The 18,640-nt window shown below is 56.8% G+C and overlaps 1 protein-coding gene across 3 annotated transcripts; it reads right to left on the bottom strand.

Moving 5' to 3' along the window:
- Positions 1–384: 384 nt before the first annotated feature.
- Positions 385–11,578, bottom strand: MEIS3 (Meis homeobox 3). Of its 3 annotated transcripts, none has more exons than XM_040252435.1 (13): positions 11,241–11,544; positions 9,403–9,578; positions 9,039–9,198; positions 8,885–8,935; positions 7,620–7,670; positions 7,290–7,388; positions 4,351–4,462; positions 4,015–4,163; positions 3,006–3,082; positions 2,723–2,781; positions 2,542–2,625; positions 1,903–1,972; positions 385–823 (listed from the first exon to the last, which is right to left on the bottom strand). In XM_040252435.1, the coding sequence occupies exons 1-12, from the start codon at positions 11,250–11,252 to the stop codon at positions 1,923–1,925; spliced, it is 1,080 nt and encodes a 359-aa protein (XP_040108369.1). In that variant the 5' UTR covers positions 11,253–11,544; the 3' UTR covers positions 385–823; positions 1,903–1,922. The 3 variants fall into 3 exon arrangements, with proteins under 3 accessions (XP_040108369.1, XP_040108368.1, XP_040108367.1); XM_040252434.1 differs by having other exon boundaries at positions 7,290–7,439; positions 11,241–11,542; XM_040252433.1 differs by having other exon boundaries at positions 7,290–7,670; positions 11,241–11,578.
- Between the last annotated feature and the right edge of the window lie 7,062 nt (positions 11,579–18,640).

Genomic DNA, 18,640 nt, shown 5'->3' with positions numbered 1-18,640 from the left:
ACAGCCTGAACAAACCAAACAGCCTGCTGGTCTATGTCACCACGCAGCCCAGTCACTCCTGTTGTCCCCACTGCCTACCAGCAGAGCCTCCTTGCTGACAGTGACTGGTCACAGATACACAAGAGAGCCCTGTTGAAGCCACCAGAACTGCCCAGCGGAGCCCAGGACACTAACCCATAAAAACTGAGCTAAAAATTAATCGGCCTTTTGAATCATGAAGCTTTGGTGTGGTCTGTTACACGGTGAGAGCTGACTGATACACATGGAGGGCCTGGGGAGAGAGCAGGAGACAGACTATCAATTATTGTTATAATTAGCAACTCATGAGCTTCACACTATGAGAATTTGAATCCTGGAAGAGACCCACAAACTCAGATTGGTGGCTTTTAAGACTTTATCATTAAAAAAAGAGAGAAGACAACAGAAGAGGGAGGTAGGGGGAGAGGGGAAAGAGGGTGGCGGGCTGGGAGGATGAAGGGAACCTCCCCAAATGTCAAATCCAGGTGACCTTCCTTCCCTGATGGCCCCAGCCCACCCCCAATCCCTTCTCTGTCCTGGGGGTCCCCAGCCAGCATCTTCTGAAGACCCAGGCCTGAGATCTCAGCTTGGGTTTTGAGCAGAGGTGACGGCACAGTGGGGTGCAGGGCTGGGAGGCCTTGTCTTTGTCCGTGAGAGACCCTCGGAGTCAGCGCTCAGGCCCCTCATGTCACAGCAGGGTCCCAGGGAGGTAGGCGTTGAGTTGGGGGCGGGGCGTAGGAGGTGGGCCAGGTGGTAACCGGAAGCAGGTAAGAGCCTGAAGCGGTCACAGTCCAGAGGGTGGGGTCTGTGAGGAGGAGAGGAGAAGCCAAGTCAGGAGGCAGGGAGGGGTCTGGACCGCGATCAGGCCTTCTGTGCCATCAACCCTGGAGGGAGAGGGACACAGAGAGAGAGACAGAGGCAGAGAATCGGGGCAGACACGGGAGAAGGAGAGAGACAGACAGGAAAAAATAAAAAGACAGGGAGGCAGTCAAGATAAAGCGATAGAGACAGGCGAGAGGGACGGACAGAGCAGGACAGAGAAGACACAGAGAGAATCAGAGCTGGAGATGTGGAAAGAGAAAGAGTGAGAGAAACAGAAAGACAAAGGAAAACGCAAGGGTTGAGGAGAGAGAGAAAAGAGTGGAGAGAGAGGTCGGAGGAGAAAAGGCAGCTTCCTGGGGCAGCAGGAGGAGATGCTCCCTCCACCACTGCTGTCCCAGAGGTCCCCTGGGACCAGGGCCCGCCTGTCCATGGTTGGTCAGGGCAGAGCTGTGATGCCCATGGACCCGCCAGGCCCTGAACAAACCTGTCCATCTCTCTTCCCAGGCTCAAGCTTCCAGAGTCCTCCATATGTCAGCCCTTGCGGGTCTCCACTCTCATCTCCCAGCCTTTCTACGGGCCCTGAGTTCATTACTTACCCATTTGACTTACCAACCTCAGGCCGGCCCAGCCGTTTGTTATGTGGGGTTGTGGGGGGAAGAGGGGAGTGGCCCAAAGGACTGTCTCATAGCCTTTGCATATACTGTTCCTTCCTTTCCTGTTTCACTCCTCTTATTCTCCTGGTCTCAGCTCCAAAGTCCCCTCCTCCAGGAAGCCCTCCCTGAACCTCCCAGCCTGGGTCCAGTGCCCCGCTCTGGGCTCTTCCAGTTCCTGGGTTCCCTCCTTCCAGCCCTGCTTACTGTAGGTCATTACTGTCTAGGGGCAGGCCTGTCTGGACCGTGAGTTGCACACGGGCAGGGCTGAGGTGGCATAGTCACTGCTGTGTCCCCAGCACAGGGCTGGGCACCCTGCTCTGGGTGGGCTCACTACGGGAGTCTGAAGGTCTTACAAAGGGTTGGAGTAGCATAACCCCCAACCCAATGTCCCTAGACCTAGGACACTCACATTTCTCCTGACTTCAGCCTCTATAGATAATGCCACTCTCCTTCTAAGTTCAAACTCATCCCCATTGATCCTGGAAGACAAAAGTGGGATGTTAGTGGGTGTTCAGCGGACACCTCCATATGCCCCGCCTGCTTCTTTCCTGAAGAGTATCCTCTATCAGGACAAACTGAGTCATCATTTGAGAGGCTGGTGGTGGTTTAGTTGCTAAGTTGTATCTGACTCTTGCGACCCCGTGGACTGTAGCCTGCCAAGCTTCTCTGTCTGTGGGATTTCCCAGGCAAGAATACTGGAGTGGGTTGCCATTTCCTTCTCCAGGGAATCTTCCCGACACAGCGATCGAACCCGTGTCTCCTGCTTTGGCAGGTGGATTCTTTACTGCTGAGCCACCAGGAAAGCCTGTTTAAGAGGGTGCTGGTCCTTTAAGCAAATATGGAACTTTCCGCTGGATGGGTGAAGTCTGGAAGAAGCAAACTCTGGGAGGAAAACACGGAGCAGGAAACCTGTGTTTGCATCTCCAACTCCCCTCTTATGCAAATGAAACATTTCAACCCCGGAATCCCAGAAGGAGGGGCATCTTCTTGTTCAGGGGCGGGGCCTGGTGCCCTGGGGTGTGGCTTAGTTAAGGGGGCGGGGCCTTACCTGGAGGCCTGACGGTCACGTGTGACTGAGTTTCGGTGTAGCCAGCCATGGGCTGGCCCTCTGGGCTGAAGGCCGCACCCTGCCCTGTTGAGGGATGCAGGCTGAGCCCCAGGATGCCTGGTCCAGGCTTCGGCACTCCCCTAGAAACACGAGGCCCCCTGTCCCCACCTTCTCCCTGTACCTGTGCGGTTGGATTGATCGATCATCGGTTGCACGATGCGACGCCGGGCGTTAATGAACCTGGGAGGGGGTCATGGAAACGGAGGAGGGTGCAAAGAATGAGTAGAAGAGAGGCCGAACTGAACACAGAGAGACAGAGCGAGTGGGCTAGAGAGGACAGATAACAGGGGCCGCCGGAAGAGAGGCTCTGAGGGGCTGCGGGGCCTCCTTCAGCACCGCGGACAGCGCCCGGCCTCCCACCCCGGGCAGGCCCACGGACCGCCCAAGCCTCCTGTGTTACTCACCAGTTGTTGACTTGCAGGATGGTGAGCCCCGTGTCCTGTGCCAGCTGTTTCTTCTGCTCCTCTGAGGGGTACGGGTGCTGTAGCCACCAGTGAGAGTTACCTGGCTTGCCTGGCTGCCCTTTGATCCCCAAGGCCTGGCCTGCCCAGGTTCCCCAGGGGGATTGGCGAGCCCAGGTTGGGGCAGGGCTGGGAGAGCCATCATGTCTAAGCTTCTTGCTCCCAGGGGCCCAACGGAGGGAGGCAGAGCCAAGCTTTGGGCAATTACCCTTGCATCACCTCCCCCTGCCACAACCTCTTCCAGCAATTAAGAGGCTAATTGGCCAACTCTCATTAGGGAGGTGGAGCTGGGGTCGGGGTGGGACTCCACCACCCCAGGGAAGGGAAGCAAAGCCCAGCACCAGCTCTTGCTGAGTCCATTAGGTCCTTCTGTATGTCTCTCCCTGTCCCAGTCTCCATCCTTCCCTGTGTCTGGCTGGCTGGCTGGCTCTCCCCCTCTGTGACTCAGTCTCCCCTTGTGTCTCTCTTGTTCTGATTCAGTGCTCCCTAAATTTCCCCATCCCCATCTTCATTTCAGCCTCCCCTTGTCTATTTTCCTGTCTGTATTTTACCATCCCTGTTCGAGAGGCAGAGGGGTGCAGCGATTAAGGCTGAACTGCCGGCATTTGAACCCACTTCGGGCGTGAGATCTCGATCTCCTCATCTGCAAAATGGAGCTAATAACATCCCTGCCCTCAGAAGGATATGTTTGGCTGGACAGTGGATGATTGACAGGTGGGTGAATGAGTGGGTGGGTTGGAGGGGAGGACTGAACGAGTCAGGAGTCCTTAGTGGCACCCAGCACACAGGTGGCATCCACGGATGTTTGCTCTTGTCAGTTCCCATCTGCTTCAGAGTTTCTCTCAATTTCCCCCTGCCTCAGCCTCCCATCTCCAGGTCACAGTCTCTAGGCAGTCATCCTGCCCCATCTCTCTCTCTGCCCACCCCATGCCCAGGGCCCCAGCACTCTCACCGAGAGGTGCTGGAACAACCAGGCTCTCATGATGTTGGTGGCCACCTTGGGGAAGATCCCTCTCTTCTTGTTCCGCCGTCGCTCCTGGTCCAGCTCTTCATCCTCTCCCCCAGAGCTGGGAGAGGCCACACTGGTGTCCAGTCCATCTCCTGAGTGGGGAGAGGGATGCTGTGCTTGTGGACAGGGAAGGTGGGGGGCCAGAGGGACCCAGAACCCTCCTCTGAGGCACCACACCACAACCCAGTGACCCTTGCCCCCCTGTAAGTCCTACCTGCTGCCTAACTTCAATCCTCAGCCTGACCCCTGCCTTTCCCCTCTGCTTCTCAAATTTCTTACCTTGGTCACTGGAGTTGTCCCCACTCTGAGAGGCCAGGCCCCCGCTGGATGGACCTGGGGTCCCCAAATGTACAGACCCGCTGTCTTCATGGTCTCTAATCCATGTAGTATTCTGAAAAGTAGGAGTTGGAAGTCAATGTCAAAACTTGGGATGCAATATACAACAGTGACTAAGACCACGGGCTCTGGAGCTAGGACTCCTGAGTGTGAAGCCTGTCTCTGTCTCTTTGCTAGCTGTATGACCTTGGGCAAGTCACTTCACCTCTCTGTGCCTCAACCGGAAAAACGGAAAACAATAACCGTCCAACATACCCACTCCAAGAGTGTGGTAAGGATTCAATGAGTTAATTTACATAAAGGCACATAGCAACCGTTCAGTAAAGATGAGCTTGTACAGATCTCCCGAACCTTATCTGAAATCCTTGGAAACCAGCACTGTTGCAAAATTCTAAACTTTTCACATCTTTCAGCAGTAAAACCAGTGCCCATGCCGTGTATTTCCTAACACCCAGAGCAGGGGATGGGGCATAACCTCGTCATCAAACTCATTAACATTTCTGCAGCAAGATGGATGAATACTTAACTAAGTGGAATAAATAAAGGCTATAAATAGCCTCTCATTAGTTCAGGTCAGATTTTGCTGCCAAATTAGTTTGCACCAAACTTAATCGGGGAAAAAAAAACCCACCAACTTTCAGTTTTCAGAGATTTGGGGGGCTCCAAATTACAAATCAGAGAGTCCAGAGCCATATTTTCTTTATCCAAACTCCTACAGGTTTTGAGGAATTTGATGATGAATTGAATTCACCTCTGTCTCAGCTTTGTGTCCCAGGAGGCCTACCGACCCAGATAGATACATCAAGAAGCATCAAGACTGTCGTTCAACTATTGGGAGGCAGCTTGGGCGGAAATGGGGGTGGAACCAGACACAGGCAGTTGTCGAGCCCCAGGGTGAGCCCTTCCCCTGCTGAATGTCCTAGACCCTGCTCACTGCTTTGTAATCAGTCCCCCAGCCCTGCAAATAACCCAGAGTGGATGTATCATCTGCCAGGGCTCAGCCTGAAACACTTGGGAGCTTCGAGAAGTTTCCTCTGGGCTCAGAACATCTGTGCGGAATTTAGAGGGTGTGGGCCTTGGGGATGGGTTGTGTGCAGACAGTAGGATCATCAGGTCGGAAGGCTTTTGAGCATCGCTCGAACTGTCACCCTCCCCTTCTGGTGCTGGATCCATTCAGATGCTGTGGGTGCATGCGTGTAAAGTCGCTTCAGTCATGTCCGACTCTTTGTGACTCTATGGACTGCAGTCCACCAGGCTCGTCTGTCTGTGGGATTCTCCAGGCAAGAACACTGGTGTGGGTTGCCATGCCCGACCCAGGAATCGAACCCGTGTCTCTTATATCTCCTGCATGGGCAGGCGGGTTCTGTACCACCAGCACATCAGTGCGCCCGATGCTGTCCCGAGTCTGCCGTGCAGCATGTAAGTGTGAACGTGCTTACGTCCCTGCCCGTCACGGCAAGGGCAACCCTGGAGAGGAGGCCTCTGTGACGTGGTTGTCACCTGGGCAGAGCGGAGACACGCAACGGTGTTTGAGCATGGTTGTGTCACTCTTGGAACTGGCCAAGTGGCTGTATCTGACGAGGGCAGGGCTACGTTTAGTTTTCTAAGCTGGTGGCTTTAGTTTGAAGGGCCAGGAGTGTGTGTGGTTATCCTGATTCTTGCATGAGCTGCCCGGTGACTCCATGATTGTGTGTGTGTGGAGGGAAGTGTCATGGCCATGGGAGTGTGTTGGTGGCTGCGTGAAGATATGGAATATGACTGTGCCTCCGAGGGAGCTGCAACGGATCAGCACACGCACAGGGTGTGCCACTGAGAGGGTGCGTATTGTGGGTTGTTGAGCTTCCCTTGTGGCTCAGCTGGTAAAGACTCCAACTGCAACGCAGGAGATATATAAGAGACGTGCGCTTGATCCCTGGGTCGAGAAGAGCCCCTGGAGAAGGGAAAGGCTACACACTCCAGTATTCTCGCCTGGAGAATCCCATGGACAGAGGAGCCTGGTGGGCTACAGTCCACAGGGTTGCAGAGAATCAGACACGACTGAAGTGACTTAGAACACGCACTTGTGGGCAGAGGCTTACCTGTGGCTTCTGTCTGCGCACACTCAAGTCTATGCAGTTGTGGTGTGGCTATGCGCCTGTATCTGGGGGCGGGTGTCGTGTTGTAGAATTGTTGAGTGTGTTGATACCGTGACTGCCTTGTGGGCGTGGGCCTCCCTAGGATATGCATGGTTGTTGTGTGACTATTACCTGGGTGCTCAAATCTATGAAACTGCGGTCTGATGGCATCTGAGACTGAATGGATCTGGAGCCACGTGGTCATTGACTGGCAAGGTGTGTGCCCACGCCAGCTGAAGTCCAACTGTTAGGGGATTGGGGAGACATGTGTGTGCCTGTGCGCAAGCGCTGTGGTTGCTCTGGGTCTATGTGTGACTGCAGCTGAGTTTGTATGGCAGGAGCTGGGGCCATGTGGGTGGCTATTTTGTGGCTGGGGTCTGTGCACCGCGCGCACGCACACACACACACTCTAGAACGGCAGTGTTTCGGGCAGGCTGTGAGGTCTACAACCCTGTTATGCCGCTGGGCTGTGTGTGTTTAAGAGTGCATGCATGTTATCACCTGGCTGTGAGATGTGGCTGTGTGTGAACCTGTGTGGGTGTAGCCCAGTTCACAGGGGGTACCTGCAGCTGTTGGGGTGTATGTGCATGCTCCCGTCCAGCTGTACCACAGTCTGCACAGCTGTGGCGTCGTCCCGCCTGTTCCACGGTCAGGCTGTGCCTGGCTGTGCCTGCCCGAGGCTGCGTCACGGTGCGCATGACCCACCCCCGGCTCTCTGGGCAGGCCTTTGGTGGCAGGGCAGTGCCTGCTGCCCCATGCCGAGCCCACCTGGTCTGGGAGGCTGGGGCAGGAGGCCGGGTAGTCGTCGAGGTCCTCTCTGCAGCTGCTGTCCCGATCCTCGATGACCAGGTCGATGGGCATCTTCCCCTTGAGGCAGGTGATGTAGCGGTGACAGAAGTTGTCGCACAGGTCGTGGACCTGAGGGGGGCACCGGGGTACTGGGGGGGCCACCCGGGGGCCAGGGCTGGGGTGCGCGGGGTGGGGGTGGCCACCTGCTCCAACTCTGCTAGGGAGAGAGCCTGAAGGAGGGGCGGAGGGGGCAAGAAGGGGAGGGATGGGGGACAGGGGAGGCCGTGCGGGGAAATGAGAAGCACTTACCTTCTCCAGCTCCAGTAGGTGGAAGCGGAGCACTTGAATGGCCTGTATCATCTGAAAACAGACAGAGGAGGGGGGAGAGGGAGGGAAGAAGGGAGGGAGACAGAGAGGAGGAGGAAGAGGAGGAGGTGAAAAAAAGAAGGCGAGGAGGAGGACGACGAAGAACAGAGACAGAGAGACAGAAAAAGTGCATTGGATGACAGAGAGAGAGTACAAAGAGAGCAAAAGCCAGTCGACAGAGGCAGAGAGAAATTGACAACAGAGACGGAGGCCCAGGAGTAAGGAAAAGGCAGTGTGAGGTTGAGATCAGAAATAAAGAAAGAGAAGCAAGAGGTGCAAGAGACAGAAGAGGACTCATCACAAGAGGGGTGAGCTAAGGTCAGCTCTAATAAAAACACCTCATCCTTTGCCTGCGTGGCCTCCGATCTAGGTCCCACCCTTCACCTGAAAACTACATTTCCCAGAGTCCTTTGCCAAAGGGTTCAGCCAATAGGAAGCCCTGGTGGGAGCGGGACCAGGAAAGGAAGGTACAAGCTGGGGTATTTATCCCTCTCTGCGTCTCCTCTCCTCTCTTCTCTTTCTCTCCCTTCTCTCTCCTCTCCTCTCTCCTTTGCAGCCAAGTGGTTTCATTTATTTAGGTGTGGACTCTGTTCTGCTGACTGATAGAACTAGCTAACTTAATGAGTCCCCAATCTGTGCCAGGCATTGACTCAGTATATACGCAGAATGGGGCTTCCCAGGTGGTGCTAGTGGTAACGAACCCTCCTGCCAATGCAGGAGATGAAAAGAGAGGTGGGTTCGATCTCTGGGTCAGGAAGATCCCCTGGAGGAGGAAATCCTTCCCACTCCAGTATTCTTGTCTGGAGAATCCCATGGACAGAGAGGAGCCTGGCAGACTCCAGTCCATAGGGTCGCAAAGAGTTGGACACGACTGAAGCGACTTAGCACGCACATACTCACAATAGCCTTACACGATAGAAATTATTACTAGCTACACTTCACAGATGAGGAAAAAGGGCCCGAGGAGGTAGACCTGCTTGCCCTGGATCTTAGAACTAGTAAGTGTAGTTGGGATTTGAACTGAGGCCATCGAATCCCTGTTCACAAACTCTAAGCTACACGGCACTGCACATGGCAAAAATTATCACTATTTGAGGATGTGGGTCAGGTGGTCTCCTCTCTGCTCCCACAATCAACCCCAGGGCTACGGAGGGTGGAACAGGAGACCCTCTTGGAGGAGGGGGTGTTGGGGAGGGCCCAGGTCTCACCAGATTGTCCAGCTCTGGGTTGGAGGAGAAGAGGGGCCTCTCGGAGCGGACCTGGGAGAAAGAGAGAGGCAGGGGAGGGCACATCCCATCTCCTGCCCACGGCCCCCGCCACTTCACTGGCTCTCCTGGGACACCACGGATGGTGCGTGCCCACCTGCTTGGCAAAGGCTGCAATGTCTTCGTTGAAGGAATCGGAGGAGCAGACGTCACCGCCCGGGGGTGTGCCCAGCCCAGTCCCAGCCCCATCACGGGGAGAACACGTGGCCAATTCACATTTCTCAAAGACCAGGGCCAGTAGCGGGAAGAGCGGGTGGCTGGGGGAAGCAGGAGGAGAGAGGGTTCATGAGGGGTGGGTGGGGGTGGGGTGGGGCTGGGAGGTATGGTGCAACCGGGAGGTAGACAGGAGACCCAGAGGAAAGAGGTGGAGAGAGACACAGAAAGAGAGAAACACATCCAGAGACAAAGAAACGGGGTGGCGGGGGCCGCATCCCGAGAGCCCTCAGCCTTGTCCCACTCACCCATAGATCTCATCTTTCTCCCTTCTCAGGCCGTCACTGTCCAAGCCCGGGGGCTGGGGAGGCCGGTGTGGGCCATAGGGCCCGGGGGCTCTCGGTGCCGAGGACACTGCCTCCGAGAAGCCAGCCAGGGCTGCGGTGCTGTCCACGATGCCAGGGTAGTGGGGTAGCTCATCGTACTGAGGGGGAGGTGAGAGGGGAAGCCCCAGGGAGGTGTCAACACAAGAAACCTCCCTACCCTCTCACCCAGGAGATGCCCCCACCCTGCCCAGCCACCTGCCCTCCTGTTTGCATAGAGCTGTCTGGGTGGGACCGAAGGCCCCATCCTCAGGCTTTCACTCGGACCCAAGGACTGTGAAAAATGTCCCATCAGAGATTCCCGATGTATGGGCAGGAGGATCCAAGGGAGAGAGACTGACTCAGGTCTCAGATCTGAGGGTTGGGGCGTCAGGGATTGGCTAGTTGGTAACTGTCAGCTTCTCCCAGAGTGAGGAGGGGAGAGATATTCAGAGAGAAGGGGAGAGAAGAGAGAGACTGGGAGGGAAATGAGACAGAGAGAGAAAGCTTAGAGGGAGGGAGAGAGACAGAGAGAGAAATGTTGGGAGAGGGTAAAAAAAAATCAGGCAAAGAGAGAAAGAGACAAGAGATAAGGAGAGCTGCAGAGACAGAGGGAGGAGTAGAGAGGGAGGGGACACACAGAGAAGATACAGGAGGAGCAGGCAAAGGGAGATGGAGACCGAGAGGCAGAGGAGGGGAGAGACGGGAGCAGGACGGAGAGATTGATTTTTGCTCGTGGACACTGCCTATCAAAGCAGTGCACTGTTTGTACACAAATATACGCATACCATCTCCCCGACTTCAATTTCATTTCACAGACCAGTATGCACGTCTGAGTGCATCTTAACAACTTGTCACACTCCACTCCCCATGTGAACCCACCACACACACACACACACACACACACACAGAGCCAAAAGCCAGGCTCAGGAATGAATGAAGGAAGGAAGGATGGAAAGCATCAGACATTTAGCACCGTGTCCGGCACACATTCAATACACACTTGTTGAAACCAAGTATAACCCAGCACAACCACACAAACCCACTTGTGCGGACCGCCCCAAAGAGAAGCCAAGCTTGAGATTTCTCTCTCCTGTCATCACAGAAGCAAACGCACAGGGGAAGCCAGGGAAACCTGAAGGCACCTGGGTCCCACCCTTTCCTTTGAGGGAGAAAGTGAGGTTCGAAGAGGCCGAGAGACTGAACGGGGGGAGTTTCAGCGTTCCTGCCATCGCGGAGGGCTCTGAGTGTGTGTCTCTGCCCTCTTCTCCTAACTTCTCCTGAGTCCTTAAGTTGAATCCAACTGCCCCCCACCGCTCATCTCGGCACATCTTAGGACGTCCTGGAATCCTGTGGTGTCCCTGCCCCTCCACCCGCCACCTCCACTTCCAAAAATGCATGCTCACCTCTTCGCTGACCTCTCATCCCCCAGGACCAGGAGAGAGAGAGAATCCCTTGGCCCTGCCTGGCCAGACCCACCTCCCCAGCCCTGTCCCCACCCCTAACACTCCGGGAGGACTTGGAACAAAAGTAGACGTGGGAGAAGGATGGGGGAGGGCAGGAAGAGAAAGGGGGTGGGATAAAGGGCCTGGGATGGAGGGGGCGACCGGGGCAGAGAAGGGGAGACTGAGGGGCAGGGAGAGGGGACGAGAGAAAGGGACGGCAGAGCGAGCGCGCTGGGCTGAAGGGGGCCACAGCTCCCCAGGGAGGCGATGGAAGGATGCGAAGAGGGGTGGGGGTGCGACGACCGACCGGGGCGCAAGATCGCCCGCCCTCACACCTACCCTCCGGGCCATGGGCTGATGCCGGCGGCAGCTCCCGGGTCCCTCCAGGGCCTGGCCGGCGGGGAGGGCGCAGCCGGGGGCAGCGGCCCCAGATGGCCCGCGGTGCCGACGCCAGGGGGTGGGGCAGGAGGCTGGGTGCCCGGCCCCCCCACCCCCACCGCTGTCAGCGGCAGGCGCCCGGCAGTGCGAAGGCTCCGAGCATGGACCCCCAGCCTCCTGCCCCCGCGGGGGTCACGGCGAGGGAAGGGGCGAGCAGGCGAGGGAGGGCCGCCCGAGGCCCCCTCCCCGGGGCCCCCAGCCCCTCCCCCGGGTCCTGGGAGGAGGGAACCAGCCCGAGACCCGGGGACCGCGAGGAGGGGGACAGAGGGGCGCGGGGGGCCCGGGCCCGGGCGGCGGGGGGCGGCGGGGGGCGCGCGGCGGCTCCCAGCGCGGTGCGGGGTCCCGGCGTTGGCGGGCCGGAGGGATGCTGGCGGCTCCGTCTCGCTCTCTCCGCCTCTCCCGGTCTCTCCCTCTCCCTGTGGTCACATCCGGAAGTTCCACAGCGGAGATGCTTAACCCGCTGTCCGCCGGCGGCTCGGCCGCGGGCCGGGCGGGGCGGCGCGGGGCGGGGGCGCCCGGGGCCCTCCCCTCCTCCCCCTCCGCTCTCCCGGGAGCTGCGGCCGCCTTCGGGGGCGGCTTTTTGTACGGGAGCCTCCGCGCGTCTGGTCCGCCCGGGTCCCCACCCCTCCGGCCTCCCTCTCTCCGCGGCGCCCCCTCTCCCCACACCGCGCTCGGGTCTTCTCCGCCTTCTCCCCTTCCCGGCCGCCCCGGGTCCTTGTGTGTGTCTCTCTCTCCCCTTTTCCACCCTTCCCCATCTCTCTCTCTCCGTCTCCCTGCTTTACTCTTTTCCTCTAGATCTTCAAGTCTCTCTGTCTTCCTGTCTTTCTCTTTGTGTCTCTGTCTCTCGCTGTGTCTCTCCTTTTCTCTCTCCCATCTCTGCCCCCTCGCCATACATCGACGCCTCTCTCCCGACCCCCCAGACTCCCAGAGGCCCTCTGATCAGCCCCCTTCCCGCCTCACCCTTTCCTTGCTCTCTCTTTCTCCCTGTCTGTCTGTCTGTCTCTGACTGTGAGACAGATCAGAGGAGAACCAGAGGCTGGAAGTCACCAAACCCCTTTTTCTACTTTCTCTTCTTGCTCCAGACCACCCCTCCCCACCCCGCAACTTCCCACCTCTGGGAGACAGGGACACTTATATGCTTCCCTGAAGCCATCTGTGTGTGTGTGTTTGGCTGTGTCTCTGTGTGCCCGATGGTTGGTTCATGCCTGTTATGGGTGTGTTGTTTCTGTGTATGAATATGGTGAGTTTGGGGTGTTTAAATGTGTGTGCCTAGAAACCTCACTCTGTCCCTCTGCCCACATTTGACCTCTGCCTTTTGCAAGTTTCTTATCCTGTATCCCCCTCAGCCGTTCTCAGGAGTTTGTGATGGAATCTCCGAAACTGAAGGTTAAGATGTGGCTGGTTACACATCTGCTGGAGATTCCCGGAGGAGCCTGGGGCCCAGGCAGCCTTTGAAACTGGTGTTCTAGTGAAATAAAGAAGGTATCTGCAACAGAAGTTTATTGAGCACCTACTGTGTGCTGGGTGATGTTCTGGAGATGTCACAGGGAGCAAAAAACCACCTTTCCTGGCCTCCTGGCCCTCACATGCTCCTGGGGATGGTGTGGGGGAGAGAGGAGAGTCAGGTAAATAAATGCGTAAGTATAAAATCACACCTGGAGGTGATAAGTGCTCTGAGATGAAGCAGAATTAAGACAGGGAGATGACAAAAGTTGGACAGGCAAGGCCTCAGGAGAGGTGTCATCTGAGCGGAAACCTGAAGAAGGGGATGGAGGGAGCTCTGCAGGTGTCTGCCTATCATGCCAGGCAGAGGGATGGCAGGTGCAAAGGGCCTGGGGCAGGAATGTTTTCCAGGCCAGCAAGGGCAGGAGGGGGCATGGAGTTCAGGGGAGGAAGAGCAAGACACTTGGGATTCATTCTCTCACTGGCTTTTTCTACAGTAGGGTCTTTGGGAAAAGAAAAAAAAAAAAAAAGACGGCACGTGTTTTGTTTGTTAATTTAAAAAATTTATTTATTTTTGCTGTGCTGGGTCTTGTGGTGTGCAGGCTTCTCTTGTGGAATGCCGGCCTGGTACTTATAGCACGCCGGCTCAGTGGCTTAGGTGCTCCGCAACATGTGGAGTCTTCCTGGACCAGGGACTGAACTGCACTGGTAGGCAGATTCTTTGCCACTAGACCACCGGGGAAGTCCTTACATGTGTTTGTTCTTATTTTTTTTTTCATCTTATTTCTGGCTGTGCTGCATCTTCATTGCTGCATGCGGGCTTTCTCTAGTTGCGGCGAGCAGGGCTGAGTCTCCAGTTGCGGTGCATGGGCTTCTGACTGCAGTGACCTCTCTAGTTGCGGAGTACGGGTTCTAGAGCACAGGCTCACTAGCTGTGGTGCATGGACTTAGTTGCTCCTTGCCATGTGGGATCTTCCTGGACCAGGGATCGAACCAGCGTCTCCTGCATTGCAAGGTGGATTCTTAACCCCTGGACCACTAGGGAAGCCCTTCAGGAGGGTCTTTATCCTCTGGTGACCTCAGATTCTCAAGGGGATGTGTAAGTGGGCATCAGGAGGCCTGTGAACTCCCTCAAGTCTTCCTGGCAAAGTATGGACCTGGTGCCTACGTGATTTTACAGGGAGATGGCCCATAGTTTTCATCCTATGACCAAAAAGAATGCTTGACCCCAACAGCTAGAAACCATCACTCCAGAGGAAGAACTCTAAAAAAGAAATGAGGCAGAGATCCAGAGAGAAGGGGACAGAAGTTGGAGGAGACGAAGACCCAGGGAAAGGAGGGGCAGAGGTGGGCAGACGGAGTCTGAGAGAGAGAAGGGGACTGAGAGGGCTGGCTGGAGAGACCATACCCCCACCCCTGCTGGGCTCTCTAAGGATATTTTTATGACCCTCATAAACAGCTCCATCTCTGCCACACCCTGCTGCTCCCTCCTCCTCCTGTCTTGTGGAAATTAAACGAAACCACCCAGGCCCCGGGGAAGAGGGTGAGACCGCTGGAGTTACAGCAAGAAGGACTGAGGTCAGGACAGCAGCAGCACTTCCCAGAGCGGGAGGGCGAGGGTGATGGCCCGGCCCCCCAGCCTCCCAGGAAGGCCCCTCTCATCCACCCAGGGCTCAGCTTCACATCCACACGACCCACCCCCTTACCTCTGTCTCATCCAGGAGGACTGTCCCTGTCTTTCTCTGTGTCCCTGACTCTTGTCTTCTGACACCCCCTCCTCGGTACACCATCAGCCTTCCTCCCTGGCCATCTCCAAGGATCTGGGGTCCAGACCCACCTCAGATCAGCTCTTTCTTTTCTAAGCCTCAATTTCCCCGTCAGCTGAATGAGACAGGGGCCCGAGGGGGCGGAGAGTGAGTGATGGCTAAATGGTTAAACTGGAAGGTGCCAGGACACCCAGACTCCAGCCGCCTTGACTGAGTCTGGGGTCCTCATCCCAATGGATGCTCCCCCTGAAACTCTCCCAGGCACTGTTCCTCTGCGACACTGGCCCTTTAAGGAAGGCAGAGGGGTAGAGAAGAGCCTTTAATCACTGCCACACGCACCCCGCCCCCCAGATAGGGGTTTTGGAGCAGAAAATTAATTTAAATCACTTTTTAATTAAAGATGCAAAGCTCTTCTGGGTGCGCCCCCCTCTCCCCTCCCCCTACGGCCCTCAGTCGAGGCTTAGGGTGGGGGAGTCTGGGATCCAGGCCCCCAGCTTCGCTTTGGGTCTGGAGGAGTGTGCTGAGGTCCCCAGGCCCAAGCTGGTCCTGAAGACAAGAAGGATGGCCCTTCTGATTGTGATGGGGGTCGGGGGTGGGGGGAGTGGATGGAAGGAAGGAAGCAGTTGTGTCTTAACTGGGTGGGGGTCTGGGTGAGGCCAATTTGGGGGCCTGAGTGGCTCGAGGAGAGGTGAAAACAGAGCAGCGGAAAGAGAGAAAGAAGGAAAGGGGGTCAGCCCAAGTCCCAGAGCGATGCGGAGAGAGGAGAGAGGAGGGGGAGAGACCGAGGAGAGAGAGGAAGGGAGAGACGCACAGAGAGACAGAGACCAGAGTTATTCCTCTCAGCGCTCTGAGCTCAGCCCCCAAACAAGGAGGAGGGGCTTGGACTCTGGAGCATAAATCTTTTTAATTAAAGAGAAGAGCAGGGGAAAATAGGAATGTCTGGGAGAGAAACTGATGGGAAAGGCCAGAGGCTGGAGGGGAGACGAGGGGGGAGGCTGGCTTTCTCACTCCCTCTGCCCCAGTCTGTCTCACCCGGACACACACACACACACACACACACACACACACACACACACACACCAGCCCAACTCTCTGCAGAGCTGTCTCCCTTCAATGGTTCTTGGCTGGACCCTTGGACCCTTTGTCCCAGGCAGGGGAGGGTGCCAGTGTCTGCTGGCTGTCCGCATCGGTGAGGTGCTGTGTGGGCCCCGGTGTGAAGGTATCTGGAAGCCTCTTACCTGCTCTCACGCCTTTCTCTCTGGATGTGTTTAGGCTTCCCACATGGCCCAAAAGGTAAAAGAATCTGCCTGCAATAAGGGAGACCTGGGTTCAATCCCTGAGTGGGGAAGAACCCTCGGAGGAGGGCATGGCAACCCACTCTAGTATTCTTGCCTGAAGAATCCCCATGGACAGAGGAGGCTGGTGGGCTACAGTCCGTGGGGTCGCAGAGTCGGACACAACTAAGTGACTAACACACTCTCTTGGATATGTGTGTCTGGATGTGTTTCTTCATCTGTATGTGTGTGCGTGTGAGTGCATCTCAGCAGAGGCACAGACTCCCACGTGAACACCAGCCTTAGGAGGGATCTCAACCCCTAACCTCATCCCAGGCCTTAGACCACCCCTGTTGATCTGGGGGACCTCCCAGGTCTCCCCAACCCCGGTTCCTCCAGTGTGGCATCCAAACTGTCAGTGGGTGGTGGGGAGGAACCCTGCCAGGAGCTGCTCAGCATTCCCGCATCTTCTCTCTTGAGCCTGCCGGCTCCCTGCCTCAGTTTCCCCCCTTTGTCATCAGCTATGTCCCCCTTGGCCCCCTCCCCCACTCCTGGTCTCTCTCCGAGGGTCTGTATCTCAGAGGTAGGGGAAGACAGGGTCCTGACTCAGGACCCTGGGGCTGTGTGTCTGTCTTGGGTGTCTGTTTGTCTTTCCAGCCGCCTGCCTCACGTGTCTCTCGCTCTACTTTTCTATCTCTATCTCTCTTTCTCTGGACGATCTCTCCATGTCTCCATCTCTCTCTCCTACTCCCAATCTCTCCTTTTCTCTTTCTCTCCCGCCGCCGCCCCCACTCCATCGTCTCTGGGGACCCGTGTCTCTGGCCTTTGTCTCTGCACCTCTCTGCGCCCCCACCCCTGTCCCCGAGTTTCTGCCTTCCTGCACCTCGCTGCCCAGGCCTCTGGTAGACTCCTTGCCAGTTCCTCCCCCTGTGCCTGGCCCGGCTCCAGGAGAAGGAAACATTTATCTTGGTGGGCGCCCCCCGCCCCAGCCCACGCCCGCCCCTCCTGCCCGCCGCCAGGCCATCCATCACCAGAGCTGGTGACTCCGGCGGCTCATTTGTCACCCGCTGCCTGCCGCCCCGCCAAGCAATCATACCATTAGCCATGGCTGGGCAGAGGCCACGGGGCGGACCGGGCCTGACCTGGGCGGGGGAGGGGCACAGGCCGCGACTCCCCGGCCCAGCCCCCTTCCCACCTCTCTGGCCTCTTTCTCGAAATCTGCCTCCCGTCTCCTTTCTGAGTCTGCCGCTTCACTCCTTTCTCCTCGTCCCCCTCCTCTCCCCTTCCTCTTTCCCTGTGTGCTTGGCTGTGTGTCTGTCCATCTGTCCATCTGTCTCTGCATCTTTTTCTCTGTGTGCGTGTCTCTATCTCCATCTCTCTCACACATTCTCTCTTTCACTTTCCATCTCTTCTTTTTCTGTCTCCCCACCCCAACCCCCAGCCCCAGCGCCGTCTCTGTCTTTGGGGACCTCTGTCTCTCCATCTCTTTCTCTCTCCATGTCTCCACCTCTGTGCCCCAACCCTGGGTCCCCGGAGACTGTCTGTCTCTGTCTGTCTCTGTCCCTGGGTCTCTCTGTAACTCTCTACCTCCGTTTCTCTCTCTCTCCCTCTGTCTGTATTTCTCCATTTCTCCCTTTCCCCGCCTTGCCCTGCTCAGGTCTGGTCTTTCCGTCTCTCAGTCTCTGGTTTTCTCCTGTGTGTCTCCAAGTGGTGGCCTCTCTTTGGCTTTGTGTGCTGGGTAAGAGGCTGGAGGATTACATGCAACCTGGGGCCGTCTCTGCCAGAATCTCTCAGCCTCTCCCATCGTCCTCAGCGCTGCGTGTTAGGGCTCTGGTTTCCCTCTCCTCACCCTCGTTCTCTGTCTCCTCGTCTTTCTCTGTTACCCTCCCCACGTCAGATGATGTTTTGTTTGGGCCCTCTCCCTTCCCCGCTCCCTCCCCCCTGACTCTTGTGTGTTCCCCTTCCCCTCCGCCCTGCGGTCCCTCCTCTCCTGACCCCAGCTGCCCCCTTGCAATCCATCATCTTGACATTTCCTTCCCTCCACCTTAGGGAGAGAAAATTGCAGGAAGAGGGCACGTGGGGAGGAGCTAGCGGGCAGGAGCCCTGGGAGCCCTTGGAGGCCTTCTCCCCCCGCACCCCCTAAGTCCTGAGTTGTCTGGAAGTCCTCCTGAGAGTCTGACTTCAGTCCTCAGGGGGATGGGAGGACACAGAGGAAATGCCAGGAGCAAGCGCATCCCTGTTGCTGGGATTGCAGAAGCTGAGTGCTGAGAAGGGAGCTGGGGTGTGGGGCCAGTGGAGGGGGGAGACCTGGGCACAATTGTACCCCCCTCATTCCTTGGTGCCTAAGGAACTTCCATGGTGGCTCAGATGGTAAAATATCTGCCTGCAGCGCGGGAGACACGGGTTCCATCCCTGGGTTGGGAAGATCCCCTGGAGAAGGGAATGGCAACCCACTCCAGCTTTCCTGCCTGGAGACTCCCATGGATAGAGAGGAACCCAGCAGGCGACAGTCCATAGGATCACAGAGTTGGACACAACTGAGCAACTAACATGCATTTTCCTGGGGGAAGAGGGAAGCCCCATTCACACCCCTCTGACCCAACAGCAGCCCCCAAAGCTGGCACCTGTGACTCCCCACTGAATGAAGCAGCCCTCCCTTTCACCAGCCGAGAGTTAATAAAGACCCCAATTTCTTTACTCCAGGTTGGGCTCCCAAAGAGGGTTCTAGAATCCCCAGTGGACCTCACTGCCCATAGGAAGTGGGTGACCTGTTCATCAACACACCCCTTAATGCCTTCCTTCCCTGTCTCTCTTCCAG

This window comes from Oryx dammah, unplaced genomic scaffold (genome assembly GCF_014754425.2).
Source record: "Oryx dammah isolate SB20612 unplaced genomic scaffold, SCBI_Odam_1.1 HiC_scaffold_13, whole genome shotgun sequence".
In the NCBI taxonomy this organism is placed as follows: domain Eukaryota; kingdom Metazoa; phylum Chordata; class Mammalia; order Artiodactyla; family Bovidae; genus Oryx; species Oryx dammah.
This window is presented reverse-complemented; position numbering and strand designations above follow the sequence as displayed.

Excerpts from the sequence above, each read along its gene's own strand:
- MEIS3 (XM_040252433.1), bottom strand. Across the intron at positions 7,671-8,884 it reads ACCCAGAGCTGGACAATCTG|ATGATACAGGCCATTCAAGT; the intron begins GTGAGACCTGGG and ends GTCTGTTTTCAG. Across the intron at positions 4,164-4,350 it reads GGACAACTCCAGTGACCAAG|GAGATGGACTGGACACCAGT; the intron begins GTAAGAAATTTG and ends CTCCCCACTCAG.